The 20,093-nt window shown below is 38.8% G+C and overlaps 1 protein-coding gene across 2 annotated transcripts; it reads right to left on the reverse strand.

Moving 5' to 3' along the window:
* Positions 1–3,638: 3,638 nt before the first annotated feature.
* rundc3ab (RUN domain containing 3Ab) lies at positions 3,639–12,350 on the reverse strand. Of its 2 annotated transcripts, none has more exons than XM_053640590.1 (11): positions 12,176–12,350; positions 9,512–9,627; positions 9,258–9,385; positions 9,057–9,142; positions 8,681–8,770; positions 8,014–8,094; positions 7,479–7,644; positions 6,781–6,938; positions 6,492–6,608; positions 6,282–6,385; positions 3,639–5,030 (listed from the first exon to the last, which is right to left on the reverse strand). In XM_053640590.1, exons 1-11 carry the CDS (start codon positions 12,253–12,255, stop codon positions 4,888–4,890), a joined length of 1,269 nt encoding a protein of 422 aa, XP_053496565.1. In that variant the 5' UTR covers positions 12,256–12,350; the 3' UTR covers positions 3,639–4,887. The 2 variants fall into 2 exon arrangements, with proteins under 2 accessions (XP_053496565.1, XP_053496564.1); XM_053640589.1 differs by having other exon boundaries at positions 6,282–6,391.
* Positions 12,351–20,093: the final 7,743 nt, after the last annotated feature.

Here is a 20,093-nt window from a genome sequence, read left to right on the forward strand (position 1 = left end):
TAGTGAACCGATTCTCTGAATCTTATGGGTAACGACGCAGCGTTTAAAAACTGTTTACATATTCAAATAATTCACAAAAATACTGTGCTCTAATATATATAGCAAACAATTGCAAACACAACACAGGTTTATACACACACACACACACACACACACACACACACATACATATATATGTATATATATATGTATATATATATATGTATGTATGTATATATATATATATATATATATATATATATATATATATATATATATATATATATATATATATATTTGTTAAATATAGGTAAGCAACAATTATTGGCACCCCTATGAATTCATATGTAATGGGAAATATATTCCCATTGATATTTAAAAAAATATATAGTTCACCTGGGTGACTATGAACAGGAAATTGTTCAATCATGACTTCCTGTTTCACAGGGGTATAAATATGAGGTAACACACAGGCCAAATTCCCTTAGTCATTCATGACAATGGGTAAGACCAAGGAAAAAGGTTGTTGAGCTCAGGGCCGGAGTGGGACTCATTTTCAGCCCTGGAGTTTCATGCCTTAGACCGGCCCACTTTAGTTCACGACTGACAATGTAATTAAAACCTCAGTGTATAAGTCTGCAATAGTGCACTGTTCTCTACAGCCTTGTAATTCATTGTATTTTTTTCAAAAATATCATCATTTCCAATTCAGTGCAAATACAGTAGCCTAAGTGTTGCTTCACAGTGAAGATTTATTTAACAACAGTATTCTTTACAACAACACAATGCAATGTTTAACAGTATCAGAACAGTATTTTCTGTAAAAAAAAAAAAAAAAAAAAAAAAAATTAATAGTGTTAATAAATATCTAAACCTTAAAATGAGAAATATCAAATAAATTCAAATATAAAACAAAAAAATTAAATAATAAAGAATAACATAAAATGTATGGCACTTTCTAATGACACCATCATCTCTTTATCCTTTGTATAAGTTAAGGAAATGGCTGCTTTACAACTTCAACACAAATATGAGAACATTAGTTAAAGGGTAAATCTCCAACATTATTCTTTAAAACATCACAATGTCCTTTTCTGCAATATCTGAATATACATTCTGTGCAAAATTGTTCACAGATATCCAATCCTTAAACACAAATAAAGAATAAAACAAGTATTGCACTGTTCTCTGCGAGAATTATTTTCACAGTATAACTTTCTAATGACGGCTTCATCTCTTTTTCCTTTGCAGAAGTGTAGCTTCAAGGAAACATGGGCAACCCTAAAACATTAATAAACGCCTGAGCAATGCACTGGTCTCTGCAACTTTGTTTATCAGTGTCATTTTCCAAAGACATGAGAATTTTAGTCCTTTGGTGAATGTGTTTCCAGTGTTTCATGCCTCCCTTTATCAAAGGGAGGCCCCACTTATCAAAGGGGCAAATGCCAAACAAACAGAACAGTACAGAGATTGTTTTTTCACAGTAAGTCAGCCACTTGCAGTTTGTTCAATCTTTGCTATCGAAAACCTTTGGTATAGGAACATTTGGGGTTTGTTGAGGATGATAAGAAAAAAATGTATGTATATCTTGTGACTGAAGTCGAGCAAAGTGATCAAAACTATTAACAGAATCATCTTCATCTGCCTTATTCCTAGCTTGTGGTTCTGGGTTCTGCTGCTGAATTGTTGCCTCTGTTATCAGTCCCTGAGTAGACTCTGCTCTCCCTTTCACACTTCCTTCTGTATCCCTAGACTCGAGTGCACCTTAATCCTAATAAAAAGCATTCTGTATGCTTTAACAGATTTGACATGGAAAGTACGTTTTAATTTAAACTACTAAAATATCCAAATGGCAGAATATGCAGGCTTATTTCATATGACTTTTATCCTATTCCCTTCAATCATGGGCTTTGTATATTTAGGCTACTATCTTTTGATAAAAAACAAAAACAAAAACAAAAAACATAATGGGTCACTAACACTTTGGCATAGAAAATTGTTATAGGCCTATTGTAACAAATGTGATCATGTTTGCTAATTCACATACTGTGGTACAGCCACTTACCTGTGTCTTCCACAGTGAGAGCATCAATCTCCTGCATAAGCCTACAACTGGGTCCTGGCTCTGCTTCTGACAGTAAATCAAATTTTACAAACTGTCATATTTCTCACCACAAATCTCCCCTTTTTACAAACCTTTCTGATCAAGTCAAGTCAGTTTCACTAATGTAGTGCTGAATCATCTGGTATCATTCATTATCTCAGGGCATTTTTTATTGAGCAGGTGTAGCCTACACCATACTCTTTATTAAAATTAATTCTTCTAATTCTTATATTCACTCAATGAGCAATAGAGGCTGCTGCTGCTGAAGAGCTACAAGGAAAAGTTTGATACATAAACATGAATGGTTTGCAGACAACGTTGTTTTGCACGGCTGCTAGCATCTTGCACTGCTCCTAACTAGCTTAACGTTAGTTTACCGGTCGTCTCAGCGTGCTCATTTGGTGTGCTGGTGAAAAAGCTGCTCAGTTTTGGACATTTGGCCGCGTCAGTTTGAAGATCTTTTTTAGCAAGGTGCCGCTGTCGGGGGAGTCAAAAGATAATTACGTCATCATTAAACTGCAGGCTGCATTCTTCGAGTGGGCTTCAGGAAAATAATAAATAAAAAGAGTGGGGCTGTGGTAAAATAGTGCAGGCAGCTTAGGGACATTATCCATATTTCAACCCAGTGTCATGACAACACTGGCCCTTGCGGTCCAAAAAACAGACCGGCCCACCGGTAATTCTCCCAATGCTCCCAATTAGCCAATCCGGTCCTGGTTGAGCTTCACAAAAAGGGAAGTGGTTATAAGGAAATAGCACAAGCATTGAAAACACCCATTTCCACCATTAGGCAATAATTAAGAAGTTCCAGTCAACTGGAAATGTTACGAATCAACGCACTGTGAAGAGGAAGGTTCGAGTGGCCAAAAATCTCCAGGGATCACAGCTGGAGAATTGCAGAACTCGAGCGTCTTCAGTTTGCCAGACACTACTGGAACTTCAAATGGGATCGGATTCTATGGTCAGATGAAACCAAAATAGAGCTTTTTGGTAATAAACACCAGAGGTGGTTTTGGAGCACACAGAGAGGTAGCCATATGGAAAAGTACCTCATGTCCACGGTTAAATATGGTGGTGTATCTTTAATGTTTTGGGGCTGTTTTTCTGCCAGAGGACCTGGACATTTTGTTAGGATACATGGCATCATGGACTCTATCAAATATCAACAGATATTAAATGAAAACCTGACTGCCTCTGCCAGAAAGCTTCAAATGGACCCTAGTTGGATCTTCCAGCAGGACAATGATCCAAAACATACATCAAAATCAACACAAACATGGTTTACTGACCACAAAATCAAGGTCCTGCCATGACCATCCCAGTCCCCTGACCTGAATCCCATAGAAAACCTGTGGGGTGAACTGAAGAGGAGAGTCCACCAGTGTGGACCTCGAAATGTGAAGGATCTGGAGAGATTCTGTATGGAGGAACGGTCTCAGATCCCTCACCATGTATTCTCCAACCTCATCAGGCATGATAGAAGACTCAGAGCTGTTATCTTGGTAAAGCAAGGTAACACAAAGTACTGACTGAAAGGGTGCCGATAACTGTGGAGGGCACTATTTGGGGAAGGCACACATGTGGGTGTAATGGTCCTATATACTTTTGGCCATATAGGTATAGCTTTGGCAGTAAGCCAAAGCTTACTGGGTCATCGTCCTGTTGTAAGGCGAACCTCTTCCCAAGTCTCTTGCAGACTGGATCAACTTATTATAAATTATAAGGTTACCGTGTGTTTGGCGCCATCCATCCTGCCCTCAACCCTGACCAGTTTCCCAGTTTATGCTGATGAAAAGCATCCTCATAAAATGATGATACCACCACCATGCATGACTGTGAACAATGTTCTAACTTATGCAAGCCACTGTATAAACAGCTGTAAACGAGGACAGACAACAATGTACACCTGGAACAGGAAAAAGGGTCCAAAAAGAGGCAGTTGTTTTATTGCAGTTAGAACAGGAACAGCCGGGTTTCCACTGGTGTCATAAACGTGACTTTACAACATTAAAATGAATAAACATTAAAAATTACGATTGAAAGAACTGTCTAATGACAATCTCACCCTCAATCACACAACAAAGGTTTAATTAGACTCTTTAATCCAGTGAGTTCTCCCAGCATTCACAAGGAGGTTAGAACAGATTCTGATGACGCTAACGCAAAGAGACAAACTGGCAGTTACGTGTACTGTAGATTATATATGTACTGGTCTGTAATAGTACAGGTATACATACATATATATGCATCTTTTATTTACGTGGCACAGAAATGGTTGTTCCCATCTTTTGGCAGTTCAAAATGGAATTAATTAAAAGAGGAAAAAGGCAGCTGTTTTAGTTTCTTTTTATCACCACTTCTTAAGATGATGTCATAACCAAACATTATGATATCTTGTGCATTTATTTGCAGAAGACTCCTTGATTAATTAAAGGGAAAACAAACAAACGTGGCAGGTGCTAAGATTTGAGAAAATGTGACTTGTTTAGCTAGAGGTGTGCGTCAGGTGGTTAGGCAGTCGGTGCATAGTCCACGGTCGAGGCAAAGTGTATGGCAAAGACACCCAGAGATACGACGGCAAACAGTCAACCATAAGAAAGGAAATAGCAACAATAGCAGAAAATAGGTGAGCAAGTGTGAAATCCCGTGCCAATACTCGGTTTAAGGAATATACCACACAAGTAAATTTGCTGTGATGCATTTGCATTGAACACTAAACATGGGCAAATCATCGGCTGCTGTGTCTTTGGATGCCTTTGCTGATTAAAATATATATCTGTGTGTGTATGTGTGTGTGTGTGGTTCTAGCTGGGCGTGAGTGCAGGACTTGGCTCTGCGCTAATGTTCACCAGGCACTCTGTGGACCTCAGGCTGGGTAGAGACTTACAGCTGGGTAACGAGCTCAGAGAACCACACAGCCCCAAGATGGAGGGCGTATAGTTTTTATCTGTGGAGGACAAGAGAAAAGAACAGGACAGTTATCACTCCTGCCCCATCCAAGGCACTTCATCCAGTTGCTTTTATACCCATCAGTCCATTTGTCAGAGTAAAATGTAGACTTTTGTTTCATTTGATATTTAGATTGGTTTCAGACTACAATCCATAAAGCAAAAAAAAAGTCTGAGGGTCATGTAGGGCTGAAAACGTCACCATAAAACTCATTCATTATGAACATCATTACATTGCGTTCGCTGGGCAAAATATGTTATTTGGTATTGAATAGCATTGTTTTGTGCAGAAATTGGGATACGTTGCTCATAGTATATACAGTCATAGGGAAAAATAACTTACACCCTCCTTCAGTTCTATGTTTTTATTTATCAACTGTGTAGTCTTCACCAACGTCTAGAAACAAACAACCTCAGGTTACAACAAACAAACAAAAAAACACCCAAAAGATTTCAATATGTAGCTCTTGGGTAGCTCTCTGAGCATTAAACATTCTGACCTTGGACTGAATTTGCTGAGAGGCTCCCTCATGGGAAGACTGCCAACTGACCTGAAGGCTCTCCATTTGTAAACAATCCTTGTCACTGTAGAATGGTGAATTTCAAATTGTTTGGAGATGGCCTTATAACCCTTCCCAGATTGATGAGCAGCAACGATGGCTTATCTGAGGTCATGGCTGATGTCCTTTCTTTTTAGCAGGACGAAGACACATGAGTGCTCTGGAACACCAAACTGCCAAAAATTCTGCTTTCATAGAAGTAGTCACATTTCTTCTTGATGATGATGATGATGAACTAATCTTGTGCATTTCATTAGGAACACCTAGCTGCTAGTTACTCATTAGAAGTAGGAAGAGTGTACTTAGTTTTTTTTTTTCACTTGCTTTCTGAATGTTGGTTTATTTTTTGTGGGGGAAAAAAATTGTCTTTTTCCCATGATTGTATAATAAGCTGTGAGGTATGTCTATGTTAATTATCCACAAATAACCATTTGGAACTGGAAAATATTTCATTCAGATTTCCGTTCATTTTAATGGCCATCCTTTTATTGCTGTAGCGAATAAATGCTTCGTTAAGTATGTTTTTGAAAACCATAAGAGCAAAATTGTTTAATCTGTATTTGTCTTTTGTTTTTAATAATCCTTCCCATGAAGACCGCAGGCCAAGCGAAAAAAGCAGGAGAACTATCATTTCCAAGTGAACTCATTCATGCTGGGATTTCAGTCTAATCTGAATATAGAGGGTTTTACCTGCTCTGCACCAAGGCTGGCCGTTTGGCTTCCCTTCGGCCTTCTGGGAATCCGAGTCCAAGCTGATGTGTGCTGAGAGAAGCTCGGGACTCTGGAAGCTTCCACTGTGGCTTAAACACAAACAACAAAGTCTAGTAAAAATGGAAAACTGGCAAGTTACTGGTACATTGGATTTATTATTATCAGTTATCAGTATTATCAGTATCTGACCTGCAGTAGAGGCTTTCTTCCTGGTTGTTGTAGGTGTGGAGTGATGGCCACTGGTTTACAAGAGGAATAGACATATCCTTAGACAAAGGATGAACTTCACCAGGAATCAGACTTGTCCTGAGAAATAAAAGCAGTAATAATCAGTATATCACACCAACTGCTCAAACCGCACTAGTGTCAGAGCTGCTGTTACAGAAAAGTAATCAACACCTTCTGGTCCATCAGAATCCTGAATTCGACTTTGCTGTGGCATAAGAATATATAGACAAAAAGACTGTGTATGTCTTACAGCTGCTCCTGTAGCTCCAGTACGACCGACTCCAATTCCCTCTTCTCCTGATGGCTCTGAAGCTGAATCTCCTCCAGTTTCTTGTTCAGTTTCTTGTTTTCTATCTCCAGATTCTTCAGCTGCGACTCCCGCAATCGCACAAGCTCCTCCAGATAGCCCTACACACACACACACACACACACACACACCTGAGCTCTGAAAGTCGCTCCACAGCATCTTCAAATTCGGACTGCTTGGAAAAAAGCATGAATATGTACCAAAACATTTGTAGCAGGTATTTGTTTAAATTGCACTTCAGCTCCCCCTACTGGTGTAATGTATTTTAGTGTTTGTCCAGTTAGTTTGGCCGACGTTCATAATGATGAGATTTACAAAGCAATAGACTCGATTCGCCAATAAGAGTCAACTCTTTCGGTTCACTAACAACTCACTGCAATTCCGCTGTTGACCAGGCGAAGATATTTCGAATACACTGACATTGTAAGTCACACGTTTCAGCGTTGTACATAAACATAAACATGGCCGAAGAGGACACTCCTGTGCTGATGGTGCAGATGAAGAAACTTTTAAACGGTGTAATCGCCAGCAAATTGCTGTTTTATAACAGGAATAAAACACTTCGGGTTGTGCTGTTATAGGAAAAGAATCAACTTCCAGCAGTAGCGGTATACTATAACAGTAGGACTCTCACCGCTCACCTTCTGGGCGTTGACGATCTTGAACCTCTGATCCATCCTGCGATATTTGTTTCTCAAGCTCTCTTCGTCCGTGACCAGCGGGATGTAGGGATGCTCAGGAATGCTGTCGTCACTGTTACTGCTGTCCACGCTGCAGCAGTCGTCGTCATCGCTCAGGTAGTCATAGCTGTACGGATAAACGAATCGACGTGTCACAGAGAAACAGTATGACCGATGCTCGAAAGTGAGCTGTACAGTATGTGTAGCGGATGACTTTGTGTGATTTATGAACAAGAACAATAACGATGGGAAAATGTATTTAAACCTCGTTTGTTATACTGAACTTTAATATTGACCTGCAGAAATAACTGTTGTTTGTTCTGTATAATGCACTGTACATTCTCCCCATCATTCCCACCAAATAATTAACAATAAATACCGAATGGTCATTTGATTATAAACAAGATGATTTTGAACCCTTTAGCATTTTCTATACATCTGCATAAATATGACCTACAACGTCGTCGGAGCAGTCGTGATGTAAACGTGAGCTCACCTCTGAGTGAACTTGAGATATGGTGTATAGTCTATCACTGCCTCAGTTTTTCCATCCAGAGCCTCTCCCTTTAAACAGAAACTGAGAAGACAACATAACTCAGCATCACATGATCTCAACACACTGTCAGAAGATGTTGATTAATTTACTAGAACAGCACGACTGACAATCGTGCAGCTGCAAATCATAGGGTTTATATTAATGCACTTATCAGCACTTTGCAAGAGTCAGAGATAAAGCTGAACATCTTCCGGACAGAAGAGTTTACACTTTGTGGTTTCTCTATGACAAGACACGCTGTAAGTTTTTTGAGATGCTGGTGAGGGAGAAACTGTTTATCACTCCTATAATGCAAGAGAATCAACTTGTTTTCCCGACATTCCACATGAAACTAATCGTAATTACTATAACTACTATAAACAGATTTGCACTCGTTAGCTAATTGCTGTTGTATAAAAGAAATAAAACACTTCAGGATGCGCAGTTATGCAAAAAATAATATAATAATCAATATAATGATTATTACAATAATCAATATGATGTACATGGAACCATAGAAGCGAATAAAATCTAGCGCTGATGCCATACAATCCAGTTTGTGAACTGACCATAAACCCTGCCCCTTTTGATCTGATGACATCTGTCATTCTGGCGGATCTCGTCTCACCTGAAGTCAATTGCTCCGAGTCCAATTAACATTCCTGTAAGAACGCTGGCTTCTTCTCTTAACATGATGGCCCCTTCGTCGTAGAACCTCCTGTGGGCACACACGCACACACACATAAACACACACACGCCACTCAATAATTCAATAACTAAAGGGTGCACAAAATGAATTATATTGAAAATATACCAACGAACGTGGTTGTTCTGTTTTAGAAAATTTGCGAAAGTGTGCTTCTGAAGTGAAGTACAACAAGAAATTACTTTATACTCTTCTACGTTGTTATTTTTGTAAGTTGATAACTGTCTATAACTGTATCTGATGCTTATTCCAGAATTGGTCAAATTTAGACACGTGTACTGTGAATAAAGAGTCTGACCTGGTAGTGCGGCTGTCTCTCAGCGCTGTGGCGATGTATTCGGACAGACGTTTTTCCATCAGTGCAACTCTTATCCAAGCTCTGCCCTACATATAACAACAACAAGGATAATAGCAATAATAAAACCGCAAAAGTAATAAGATTGAGACCTATTTTTGTTAATAAGCTTTGAAACTTACCGCAGGAACTCCTGACCCTCACCTTTGCTCGAGACGAGCTGATGTTCTCCATGTTCTCGATGCTGCCGATGCAGCTGTTCTGTACTTTACTGCAGGCCAGACGGATGAAGTCCCAGAAACTGCGCTGGCCATCGAACCAACTCCCCGCTCCTGTCACAGAACGAAACAAAATACAACGAAACAAAATATTTTTCCACGCTTAGGCCTACTGATTCCAGTGCTGTGATTGTAAAGAAGAATGCTTTCATCGTTTTTTGGGTTGTTTTTTTTTTTTACCTTTAAAGCAGTGGCTGAGGATGTGCTCAAGAATAGAGGCGAAATTGATGAACTCCTCTGACGAGTCGTCGATTGGTTCCGCCGTATACTTCTCGAGCAGGGTCTTCACCGAAAACCTGCCGCACAAACACACCATGACAATTTCACACACTTTCGGACGTCCTTAAAGAACAACACGTCATACGATTTATCCATAAATAGTTACATATAGTATTCTAGAATATCTGCAAAAAACAAGTTCCGGTAATCATTTCCTCACCAGCCGCCCATTTTTTTTTCTCTCCCTTGAAGTTAATAAGACAAAAAAAAAAAGCTGGAGGCCTGGAGACTGAGAAAAGGACAGAAATCTTGTACTGTGCTCTTGAGTGGCACAACAGAAAATTACAATCACAGTGACACTAGATAATCATGGGCATGTGGTAGTTCATGTATGCTAGCGTTTACCTCCGAGTATGTTACGCTGCCCTGTGATTCAGCATGAGCAGCAGTTCACAAAAATGCAGTTGGCTGGCTTCATGTGTCCCGAAGGAAGGGCTAGCCTTCAATCTCCCTGGTTGGTAGTTGTCATTATTGGCAGTGGTGGCTCAATGGTTAAGGTCACTGATTAGAAGCTTGGTGATTCAAGCCTCAGCACCGCCAAGCTGTCAGTATGGTGCCCTTGAACAAGGCCCTTAACCCTATCATGGCTGACCCTGCGCTCTGACTCCAGCTTGCTAACAAGCTGGGATATGCCAAAAAAAAAAAAAACCTTGTTGTTGGAAATGGGTAGGTGATCAAATTGGGAAGAAAAATGTAGAAAAAATGTTTTTAATGAGGGACAAAAACCCAATCTTATACTGTAAAGCCAATTCATGACAATTAATGCCATGGCTTAATCGGAAAGAAAGTGGCACGGGTGTCACCTTCAGCTGTCTCGTGGAACAACAATGCCCCCTAGAGCTTGGTACACAGGACTGTAACAAATGAGAAAAACAAACCAGCCGTGAACCAGTGTTCAGTCAGCCGTTCAAATCTGCAAGAAGCAACTAATTTCCTTAGCAGAAATCTTTCTCAAATCCCAGATGACTCCCTGGTCCTTACAGTATATAACTGCACTAGATAAGGTATGGTTCATTTTAAGATTCACATGGGATACAGTATAAAACAGTGATGATTTCTTCCTCTTCCACTTTATGATTCACATATGGTGAAATGACAGCTTTGGTGCACTATATCCAATAAATCCCAGCCAATACCCAGCCGTTGACAGCATGCTATACTCTAGATGAGTGCACCTCACACTATATGTGGGTATAAAAACCTACGTAATGCACTATATGTTCAATACCGGGCCATTCAGAGCTCGCTACTCCCTAGATACTGCACCACACTGTATGTCCATTACATGTCAATTCAATTTTGATTCTGTTTTATTTGTATAGCGCTGTTAACAATGGACATCGTCCCAAAGCAGGATTCAGATTTTAAATGTAGGAATTTATCCCTAATGAGCAAGCCAGAGGCAACGGGGGTGAGGAAAAACTCCCTGTGACGACATGAGGAAGAAACCTCGAGGGGAACCAGACTCAAAAGGGAACCGTCCTCAGCTGGGTGTCAACGAATAGGGCGATTATAAATAACTCAATCCCTTCTATAAATGTGTACTACATGGTAATGCAATCGTGTAACCAGGAAATACATTACTATACAGTTTTCACACGAAGTCTGTTTTGTTGAACCTACATACTGTACATGTACATTGGGTGTATATATATATATATATATATATATATATATATATATATATATATATATATATATACACAAAGGGGGGGGCGGTGATTTGTTACTTTTCTTAACACTATTATTGCACTATTATTGTTTTCTTTGAATTATAAATCGTTAACAAATAAGATTAAAAAAACAGAGGGATTTTGTTTAAATAAATAATAATTAAAAAAACACTGCTTAAAAATCCACTACACAAAGCCACAGCTTCCACGTCAGTCTTTCTCTCAGCTGGTACCGAGCGCTCCGCGAGCGTCCTTTTACCCTGACGGAAGGTTGTCGTCATGGCAACGACCTCATCCGGGAACTAATCATAAACCGCGTCACCACAAAAGGCGTCTCTCTCTCCCTCTTTCTCTCTTTCTCTCTTTCTGGTTTTAATAATACAAATAACAAACGAAACAACAAACTCGTGAAAATGTTCCTGTCGTTATATGTATACATATTTATATATATTTAGTCCTTCAGCCTTTTTTTAAGGCTAACGTCGAGGTTTGGTGCTAGTCACCGAGCCATAATAAATACGCTATTGTTAGTATTTAAAAAATGCCTAGCTAGACAAAAGTATATTTTTTAAAAATATCCAATATATCTATGGAATTCGAGTTATCATCGTAAGCATGCTGTAGACCAGGTCATGTGGTCACTGTGCCTATTTCTTTTGGTTTGTTTTCCTGACCTCCATATGACAATATCACTAGCCTCGATATATCTAAATGGACACCGGAAGTCGCGTGAAAGCAAAAAGGGAGGAAAAAAATACAGGAAGGTTTTTTTTGTTTTGTTTTGTTTTGTTTTTGTAGGTGCTTTAATCTGGGGATCTGAGAGATGTATCACTTCCCTGCTAGATTAATAGTGCACTAGGTAGGGTGTTTTAATTAAAGTTTATTAACGCACCTGCACACGGTGATCAGGTTCTTCCGTTCCACTGCCACGCTCCGCGAGCCGCATTTCTTGGCGTGCGCGCCCATCGCCATCGCGGTGTGAGCGCGTGCGCTTCGGGAAGAGGACGGCGGCACCCGGCGCCGCTGTCCGTTCAGCACCACGGCCGGCCGCGGAAACCGGAAACGGTGAGGGAGTTGGGGAGGGGGGGCGTGTGGTAGGAGAACCCTCCCTTCCGCTCTGCGTCATATGCGCAACATTCAGCAGACCCTCACTTTATGAGTACACGGTTCATCTGATTCATAAAATGGATTTGTCCGTTATAAAATTGCATAACAAATTCTGTTGTGTGTGTGTGTGTGTGTGTGTGTGTGTGTGTGGATGAAAACAAAATACAGGTGCATCTCAAAAAATTGGAATATCGTGGAAAAGTTCGTTTTTTCCCAATTCAAAAAGTGAAACTTACATATATCCTAGATTCATTACACATAATGTGAAATATTTCAAGATTTTTTTTTGTTTGTTTGTTTGTTTTAATCTCGATGATTACAGTTTACAGCTCACGGAAATCAAAAATCCAGTATCTCAAAATATTGGCGCTTCTACAAATTATTGAATAAATGGTCTGAATACTTTTATGAACCAGAGATTAAAATTTTTGATTTAGGTTAATGGGTAAAAATCACAATTATACCATTTAAAATCAAATCTGTTTACATTAAAACCACTGACAGGTGACACACATAACTTTTTAACTATTACAGTGAAGGGATGGGAATAAGGTGTCAGAAGCAAGAAAAATGGCCAAGCACAAGGATCTGAGCGACTTTGAAACGGGCCAAATTGTGATGGCTAGACAACTGGGTCAGCAGTTCTTGTGCGGTGTTCCAGATCTGGTACTCAGTGATTCACAGTGCATTGCAGCTTGCTGCATAGTCACAGACTGGTCAGAGTGCCCATGCTGACCACTGTCCATTGCTTAATGTGCCTACAATGGGCATGTGAGCATCAGAACTAAACCATGGAGCAATGGAAGAAGGTGGCCTGGTCTGATTAATCATGTTTTCTCTTATATCGTGTGGGCGGCTGGGTGCGTGTGTGTATCGCTTACACAAGAGATGACATCAGGATGCACTATTGGAAGAAGGCGAGCCGGCAGAGGAAGTGTGATGCTCTGGGGGATGTTCTGCTGGGAAACCTTGGGTCCTGGCTTTCATGTGGCTGTTACTTTGACACGTATCACCTACCTAAACATTGTTGCGAACCAAACGCAACTGTATTCCCTAAAGGCAGTGGCCTCTTTCAGCAAGATAATGCACCCTGCTGCACAACTTGCAGGACTTAAAGGATCTGCTGCTAATGTCTTGGTGCCAGATACCACAGCACACCTTCAGACGTCTTATGGAGTCCATGCCTCACCGGTTTAGAGCTGTTTTGGTGGCACAAGGGGACCTAAGCCCTAAAACAATTTAGCATTGATAATTGCAAATAAGTGCCATAAAAGTGTATCATTACTCTACATTATCTCCTCTTCATCCAATGTAAATATTTCATTGCTTACCAAGTATTTGGATTCTGCTAGAAATTTCTATTCGTATAGAGCAGGGGTGTCCAAACTACGGCCCGCGGGCCAACTGCAGCCCGCGGTCCAGTTTTTATTGGATCGCGGCAAATTCTGAAAATATAATTGAATATGGCCCACACAAGAAGCTTGAGCTCGACTCTGTTGCACTTCTCAGTTTCAACACTAGATGGAGCCAGCCACGGAAACGGTGCTTCTCAACCGTTACCGCTACTAAACAAAATTAAGCAAAGAAAAACTTTTACCGCGAGTCACCATAAATGGCAGCACCCAAAAAACGAAAAATAGCAAGTGAGTGTAGAAGATTTCAAACACGGTGGGAAAATGAATATTTTTTCAAAGGAATCAATGGAAAGTGTGTCTGTTTGATTTGCAATGAAGATGTTGCTGTGATGAAAGACTATAATGTCCGTCAGCACTATGAAACCAAACATCAGAGCTACACATCGTACACCGGTGCCGAACGAACACAGAAAGTCAAGCAAATGGCAGCTAGCCTGCAAGCTCAACAACAGTTTTTTTTTTCGTGCTAACAAAATACAGGAAAACGCCACAACAGCAAGCTATGAAGTCGCTAAACTTATTGCCCAGCACGGCAAACCGTTCTCAGACGGTGGTTTCATAAAGCAGTGCCTCATCAAAGTCACAGAAATGATGTGCACGGAGAAAGTGCAGGATTTCAACAACGTGAGCTTATCCAGAAATACAGTGGTGCGAAGAATCGAGGACTTATCAGCTAACTTGAAACTTCAGTTGAGAGACAAAGCTTGTGCTTTTGATTTTTACTCGATAGCATGCGATGAGAGCACAGATGCTACAGACACTGCGCAGCTGTTGATTTTTTTGCGGGAAGTAGATGATAATTTTTGCTGTACTGAGGAGCTGCTTGATATGATAAGCCTAAAAGGCACAACGACGGGTAGAGATATTTTTGAAGCTGTGTCAGAGGCAGTTGAAAAGATGGGGCTTAAATGGGACAAGCTCTGTGGAGTAACAACGGATGGAGCTCCGGCCATGACGGGCGATCGTAAAGGAATGGCATCGATGGTGTGCGCCAAGGTAAAAGAGAGCGGAGGTGAGGCTTTTAGGATGCACTGTATAATCCACCAAGAAGCACTGTGTGCCAAGACTGTCCAGCTGGGCGATGTGATGAACACTGTTGTAAAAACTGTCAACATAATTCGAGCTAGAGGACTGTACCACAGAGAATTTCAAGCTTTCCTTTCTGAAGTGGATGCTGAATACGGGGATGTACTCTACCACTCTGAGGTGCGCTGGCTGAGCCGCGGCTATGTGCTGCAGCGGTTTTATTCGATGAGATCAGAAATCGATCAGTTTATGAAAGAAAAGGGCCGACCTCTTCATGAACTGAGTGACCCTCTGTGATTGAACTGATTGAAATGCAATGCGATGATTCTCTGAAGAGGCAACATCAGCTTCTCTCCCTCTTTGACTTCTATCAGAGTTTGGATAGTGCCAAGTTTCCTCTGATGAGACACCACGCAAAAAGAATGATGAGCCTGTTCAGCTCAACATACATCTGGGAACAAGCATTTTCTCTGTTAAATCAGAACAAAAGCAGATTGAGAACCAGAATGGCTGATAGCCATCTCTGTGAAGTCCTTCGTGTCTCAACCACCAAACTTTCTCCTGACATTTCAGCCATCCTTCAATCCAAAGGACAGCATCACTGCTCCCACTGAGTGCAATGTTCTTCACATTATAGGTGAGTTAGAAATAGACACACTGTTACGACCCCCTGTGCCACCTACAGGCCTGTTCGTTCCAGTGCACGGGCAGTGCAGTTCCAGTTATTAACCTGACTCTTTGCAAACACACACAACTGACATTGTATTTAATTCATGCCACACTTTTTACTTTAATAATAAACAGTTCTTTATTCATTTTAAATTTTAAACCCTAAAGTGTTTGTTCGTATTCATGTGTCAATATTTCACCTCTAGTGTGTGGCCCGGCCCTTTGTTTATTTTTCTGTATTTGGCCCTCACTAAAAAAAGTTTGGACACCCCTGGTATAGAGAGATGGGTGGATGGATGGATGGAAAAGGAAATAAGAATAACAGTGACAGCACTGAACACTAGATGGCGAGCTGCTCTTATTTTATCACTGAAGACCTTCAGACCCTCTCTCCCTTTGCTTTTTTTCTTTTTCATTTCCAGTATAACAGCAGCCCTACTGTTTACCACCAAGGGTAAACGCCTTTGTCCTGAAGATGCCAGAAAACTTTAAGTTACAGCTGTGACCAGCTCACACACCAAAATCACCAGGGTTGATATAACACCCACAGTGTTGAATTCACACCCTACAGTGTTTATATAAGTCCATTGGACTCATATAAAGACTCTGGGTGTTAATTCAACACTAGGGATTGTACTGTGCATTTACAGATTAAACAGCATCTTCTGACCAATCAGAAGATGCTTTTGTTGCCCCCGTCCCGTTATTTTCCTTAAAATGGTACACTTCCTCAGTTACAATATTTTATATGTTTTCGATGTTCTATTGTGAAAAGCTTATGGGTTTATGAGGTTTGCAAATCACTGCATTTTGTTTTTATTTATATTTTACACAGCGTCCCAACTTTTTTGGAATTGGGGTTGTACATTGTGACACTGTACTCTTGGTATTTGTTATATTGATCTGTTTTGTATTATCATGTTATGTTAGGAGTGTGTGTGTGTGTGTGTGTGTGTGTGTGTGTGTGTATATATATATATGTGTGTGTGTGATGTGATGTTGAATGATCTTGTGCTGGATTGCCAAGTAAAATCCATGTGAACTCTTTCATTTGCCAGATGTTGAGTAATTGTGTGTGTGTGTGTGTGTGTGTGTGTGTGTGTGTGTGTGTGTGTGTGTGTGTGTGTTTCTGAAGCAGCTCTGTGAAATTCCAGACAGCAGTGAGAGTTGTCAGAAGAAAGAAAGAGTGCAAAAGGAGCCAAACGTGGCATTGCCCCCACTAGAGGGAAAAGCTGAGGATAAACTCTCAAAGAAATAAATGGTTTAAAAATAAACACAAAATCAGACTTCAGGTGCAGAATGTCCTCCATTCTTCTTCACAAATGTCTGAAATTAAAGTGTCATTCATTTTGCAAATAAAAGTATAATATATTGGTATTTTATAATATAAATAATAATCTATTAGTATTTTTATTTTATATTTTTATAATAAAAAATAATATTTGTATTTTGTTTAAAAAAAAACAATAATAGGTTAGTGTTTTATAGTAAAATAATAAATAATATCCTGTAGTTTGTATAATAAAAACAATATGTTAGCATTTCATAGTACAAACAATAAAGTATTAATATGAATATATATAAATAATGAAATGTAATATTAATATTTCATACTAAAACATAATACTATTATTACTATTAGTAATCATTGTAAATTAATAAAATATTAGTATGTTATAGTAGAAAATTATAGAATATTAGTTTTACATGGTAAAAAAATGCAATATTGGTATCTCATAGTAAAATTAATAAAATATTAGCATGTTATAGCAGAAAATAATAGAATATTAGTATTTCATAGTACATAAAATATTGGTATTTCATAGTAAACAATAATACAATATTAGTATTTCATAGTAAAAATTCTAAAATATTTATAGTTCATAGTAAAAATAATACAATATTAGTATTTCATAGTAAAATTAACAAAATAGTATGTTATCGTAGAAAAAATTATAGAATATTAGTTTTTCATATTGGTATCTCATAATGAAAAAAAATTATAGTTCATAGTAAAAAAAATTAAAATATATATTAGTGTTTAATAGTCAGAATAGTAAATATACTTATTTAAAAGAAAAATTGTATTCTATAGTAAATAATAATAATAATAAATGAGAAATATCTTGGTATCCTGGCAGAATTCATACAGCCCCAAAGCATTACTGATCCCCCTCAATGTTTTAGACTGGTTTTGGGGACTTTTCCAATTGCATGCTCTTCCTGGCAAATTTCCAACTATTTCAGTTTTTAAAAGCTTTTTTTTTTTTTTTAAATTATGGCTTTGACTGAACTTAAATGTATTTCAACTGCGGATGTATTGTTATAACCATTCCCTGACTCTTGTGAGTGATGAAGAAATTTTACGTGTGAAACCACACATTTCTCACACCACAGGGAAACTGGAATAGACATTCTGGAGAAAGCACTTGAAAATACCTTTTTGTTTTGTTTTGTTTTGTTTTGTTGCTGTACAATTCATTTATATTCATTTTATGTATTCTAGGGTGTCAATAATTGTGATGAATTTTTTAATTTAAAAAATATATATATTTTTAACGAGACATTCTTATGAGAATGCTTTTTGTCAAAAACCCGTCATTTGTATTTCAGATTATTTGAGTGGAAAATTTTGACTTTGATCCAGTTTGAAACCACACACTCCTCTTCATAGATGGAACAACTTAAAAAAAAAAAACACCAACCTTTTCCCCTAAAGGCTGTTAGCAGAGTGAGGCAAATATTTATCCCGGATCTTGAGTGTGTAAAGGGAAGGACATTTTATTTGATCTGTTATCAAAATGAATACAATCTTTGTAGATTTCAAATACAACTGCATCATTCTTAAGTAATATAAGTTTTAAGAAATATGTCTTTATGGACTGGGCAAAAGGTTAATACATCAATTGGAACATCACAATAGTAACATAAAGCAAATTGTGCATGGACAGGAAATTCTGATATTTCAGAAGAATTTACATCTACACCATACGTAAATGACAGTATCATATAAGGAACATACAATGTGTTCTACAGTACATGCATACAGATATTATTGGAATGCTGTTGGACCCATCAAAAATATGAACAGGTACAAGCAGAAATGATAACTTTATGACTGCGATTAAAATACATCTCTAGTTGAGACCAATTATGAGCTGGAGTGGTGCAGCTGAGACTGAGCCAGAATTCACACCTTATGCTGACACGGCTAACTTTTCTACCTCTGGGGTTTCTCATTGTTTTTGGGGCATAGTGGTAGGGTTCATATTTCATTAGTAAAAAACAAAACCAAAAAAAGGTGCTTTAAATGGCTGTATTTATTTATTTATTGTCACAGTGGAGCTTCCAAAGTTGGCTGTTCAGAAAAGCACTAATTGACCTTAAGTGTTTTTTTTTTTCATCTTCCAGCCAATCAGGTTGCAAGTTGCAAGAAGTAAAAAAAAAAAAAAAAAAAAAAAAAGCAATACCAAGTGGATACTGTAATGTATCAGTTGGTTCAGTGTGTGTGTTTGCATTTATGTCATTTTTAAAATCTAAAAAAATACATATATACAGTATATAACAATAACACATACTGTATTTGCTAAAAGAACCTAAAGAAATATGGCTTGGTAAAGTGTCTGAGACATACTCACATCGACCTTGAACAAAAAATGGAACCGAGTCGTCTTTTTAGATCGGAAAAGAGAGATGGGAAGTCTAAATCTTGAAGTCCTTAAACATTGAAACTGCACACATGGCGAGAAGACATTGTTTTATCACTTTCTAGCCATCTTTCTTTCCATTTACAGAGTCTGGAACCTCACACGGCTCACTTCCTGTATTCCTCAGACCATGTTCGAGTTTCCCACTCTCATTCCCAGCAACGTTTGCTCAGAGAGCGGAGAGTCAAGATTTATGGAGGTGCTAGTAACCATTTGTATTTGTATTGTCTGTGTGTGTGTGTGTGTGTGTGTGTGTGTGTGTCATTTCAAAGCTGCCTTTGATTTTCATGCATGTGTCTACAGAGTAAGTAAAGCTGTCTCAGTGCTGAATCCTGAATAACAACATCTCACCTTCACATCAAGCTTTCTGTTCCAGTCGATTGGAGGAAACTGGAATCATTCTGCGATTTGCTTGTACACTGAATACTTAAATTGTCAGTTAAAACAAAAGAAACTTTTTTTTTGGGGGGGGGGGGGGGATTACATATGTGCAGTGCACACATGAAGTTAACGCTATCTATCAGTTGTTGAAGGTGATGGGATTATTTGTGGATTCAATGAATGGACACAATTACTTACACACACACACACACACACACACACACACAAAAACATCCAACAGAAAAATGAAACGTGAGCATATCCTGCAAATAGTCAACAATCTAAAACCTAAAGCAAAAAATATAGCGAGAATAGTACCAAACTATTTAAAATATTTATATCTCATGCAGAAAACCAATTCTGACGTTATCCGAGGGTGCACAAACTTTTGCACTTACAATAGGTTCTAGTAAAAGTAAGGTAGTGTGATAGCTACACACGACGACGTAGGTGCCGCTATACACGTTTTGTTGTAAAAAGTCGGAACTAGCCGCAGCTAGGTACA

This window comes from Ictalurus furcatus, chromosome 13, assembly GCF_023375685.1.
Source record: "Ictalurus furcatus strain D&B chromosome 13, Billie_1.0, whole genome shotgun sequence".
Classification (NCBI taxonomy): Eukaryota; Metazoa; Chordata; class Actinopteri; order Siluriformes; family Ictaluridae; genus Ictalurus; species Ictalurus furcatus.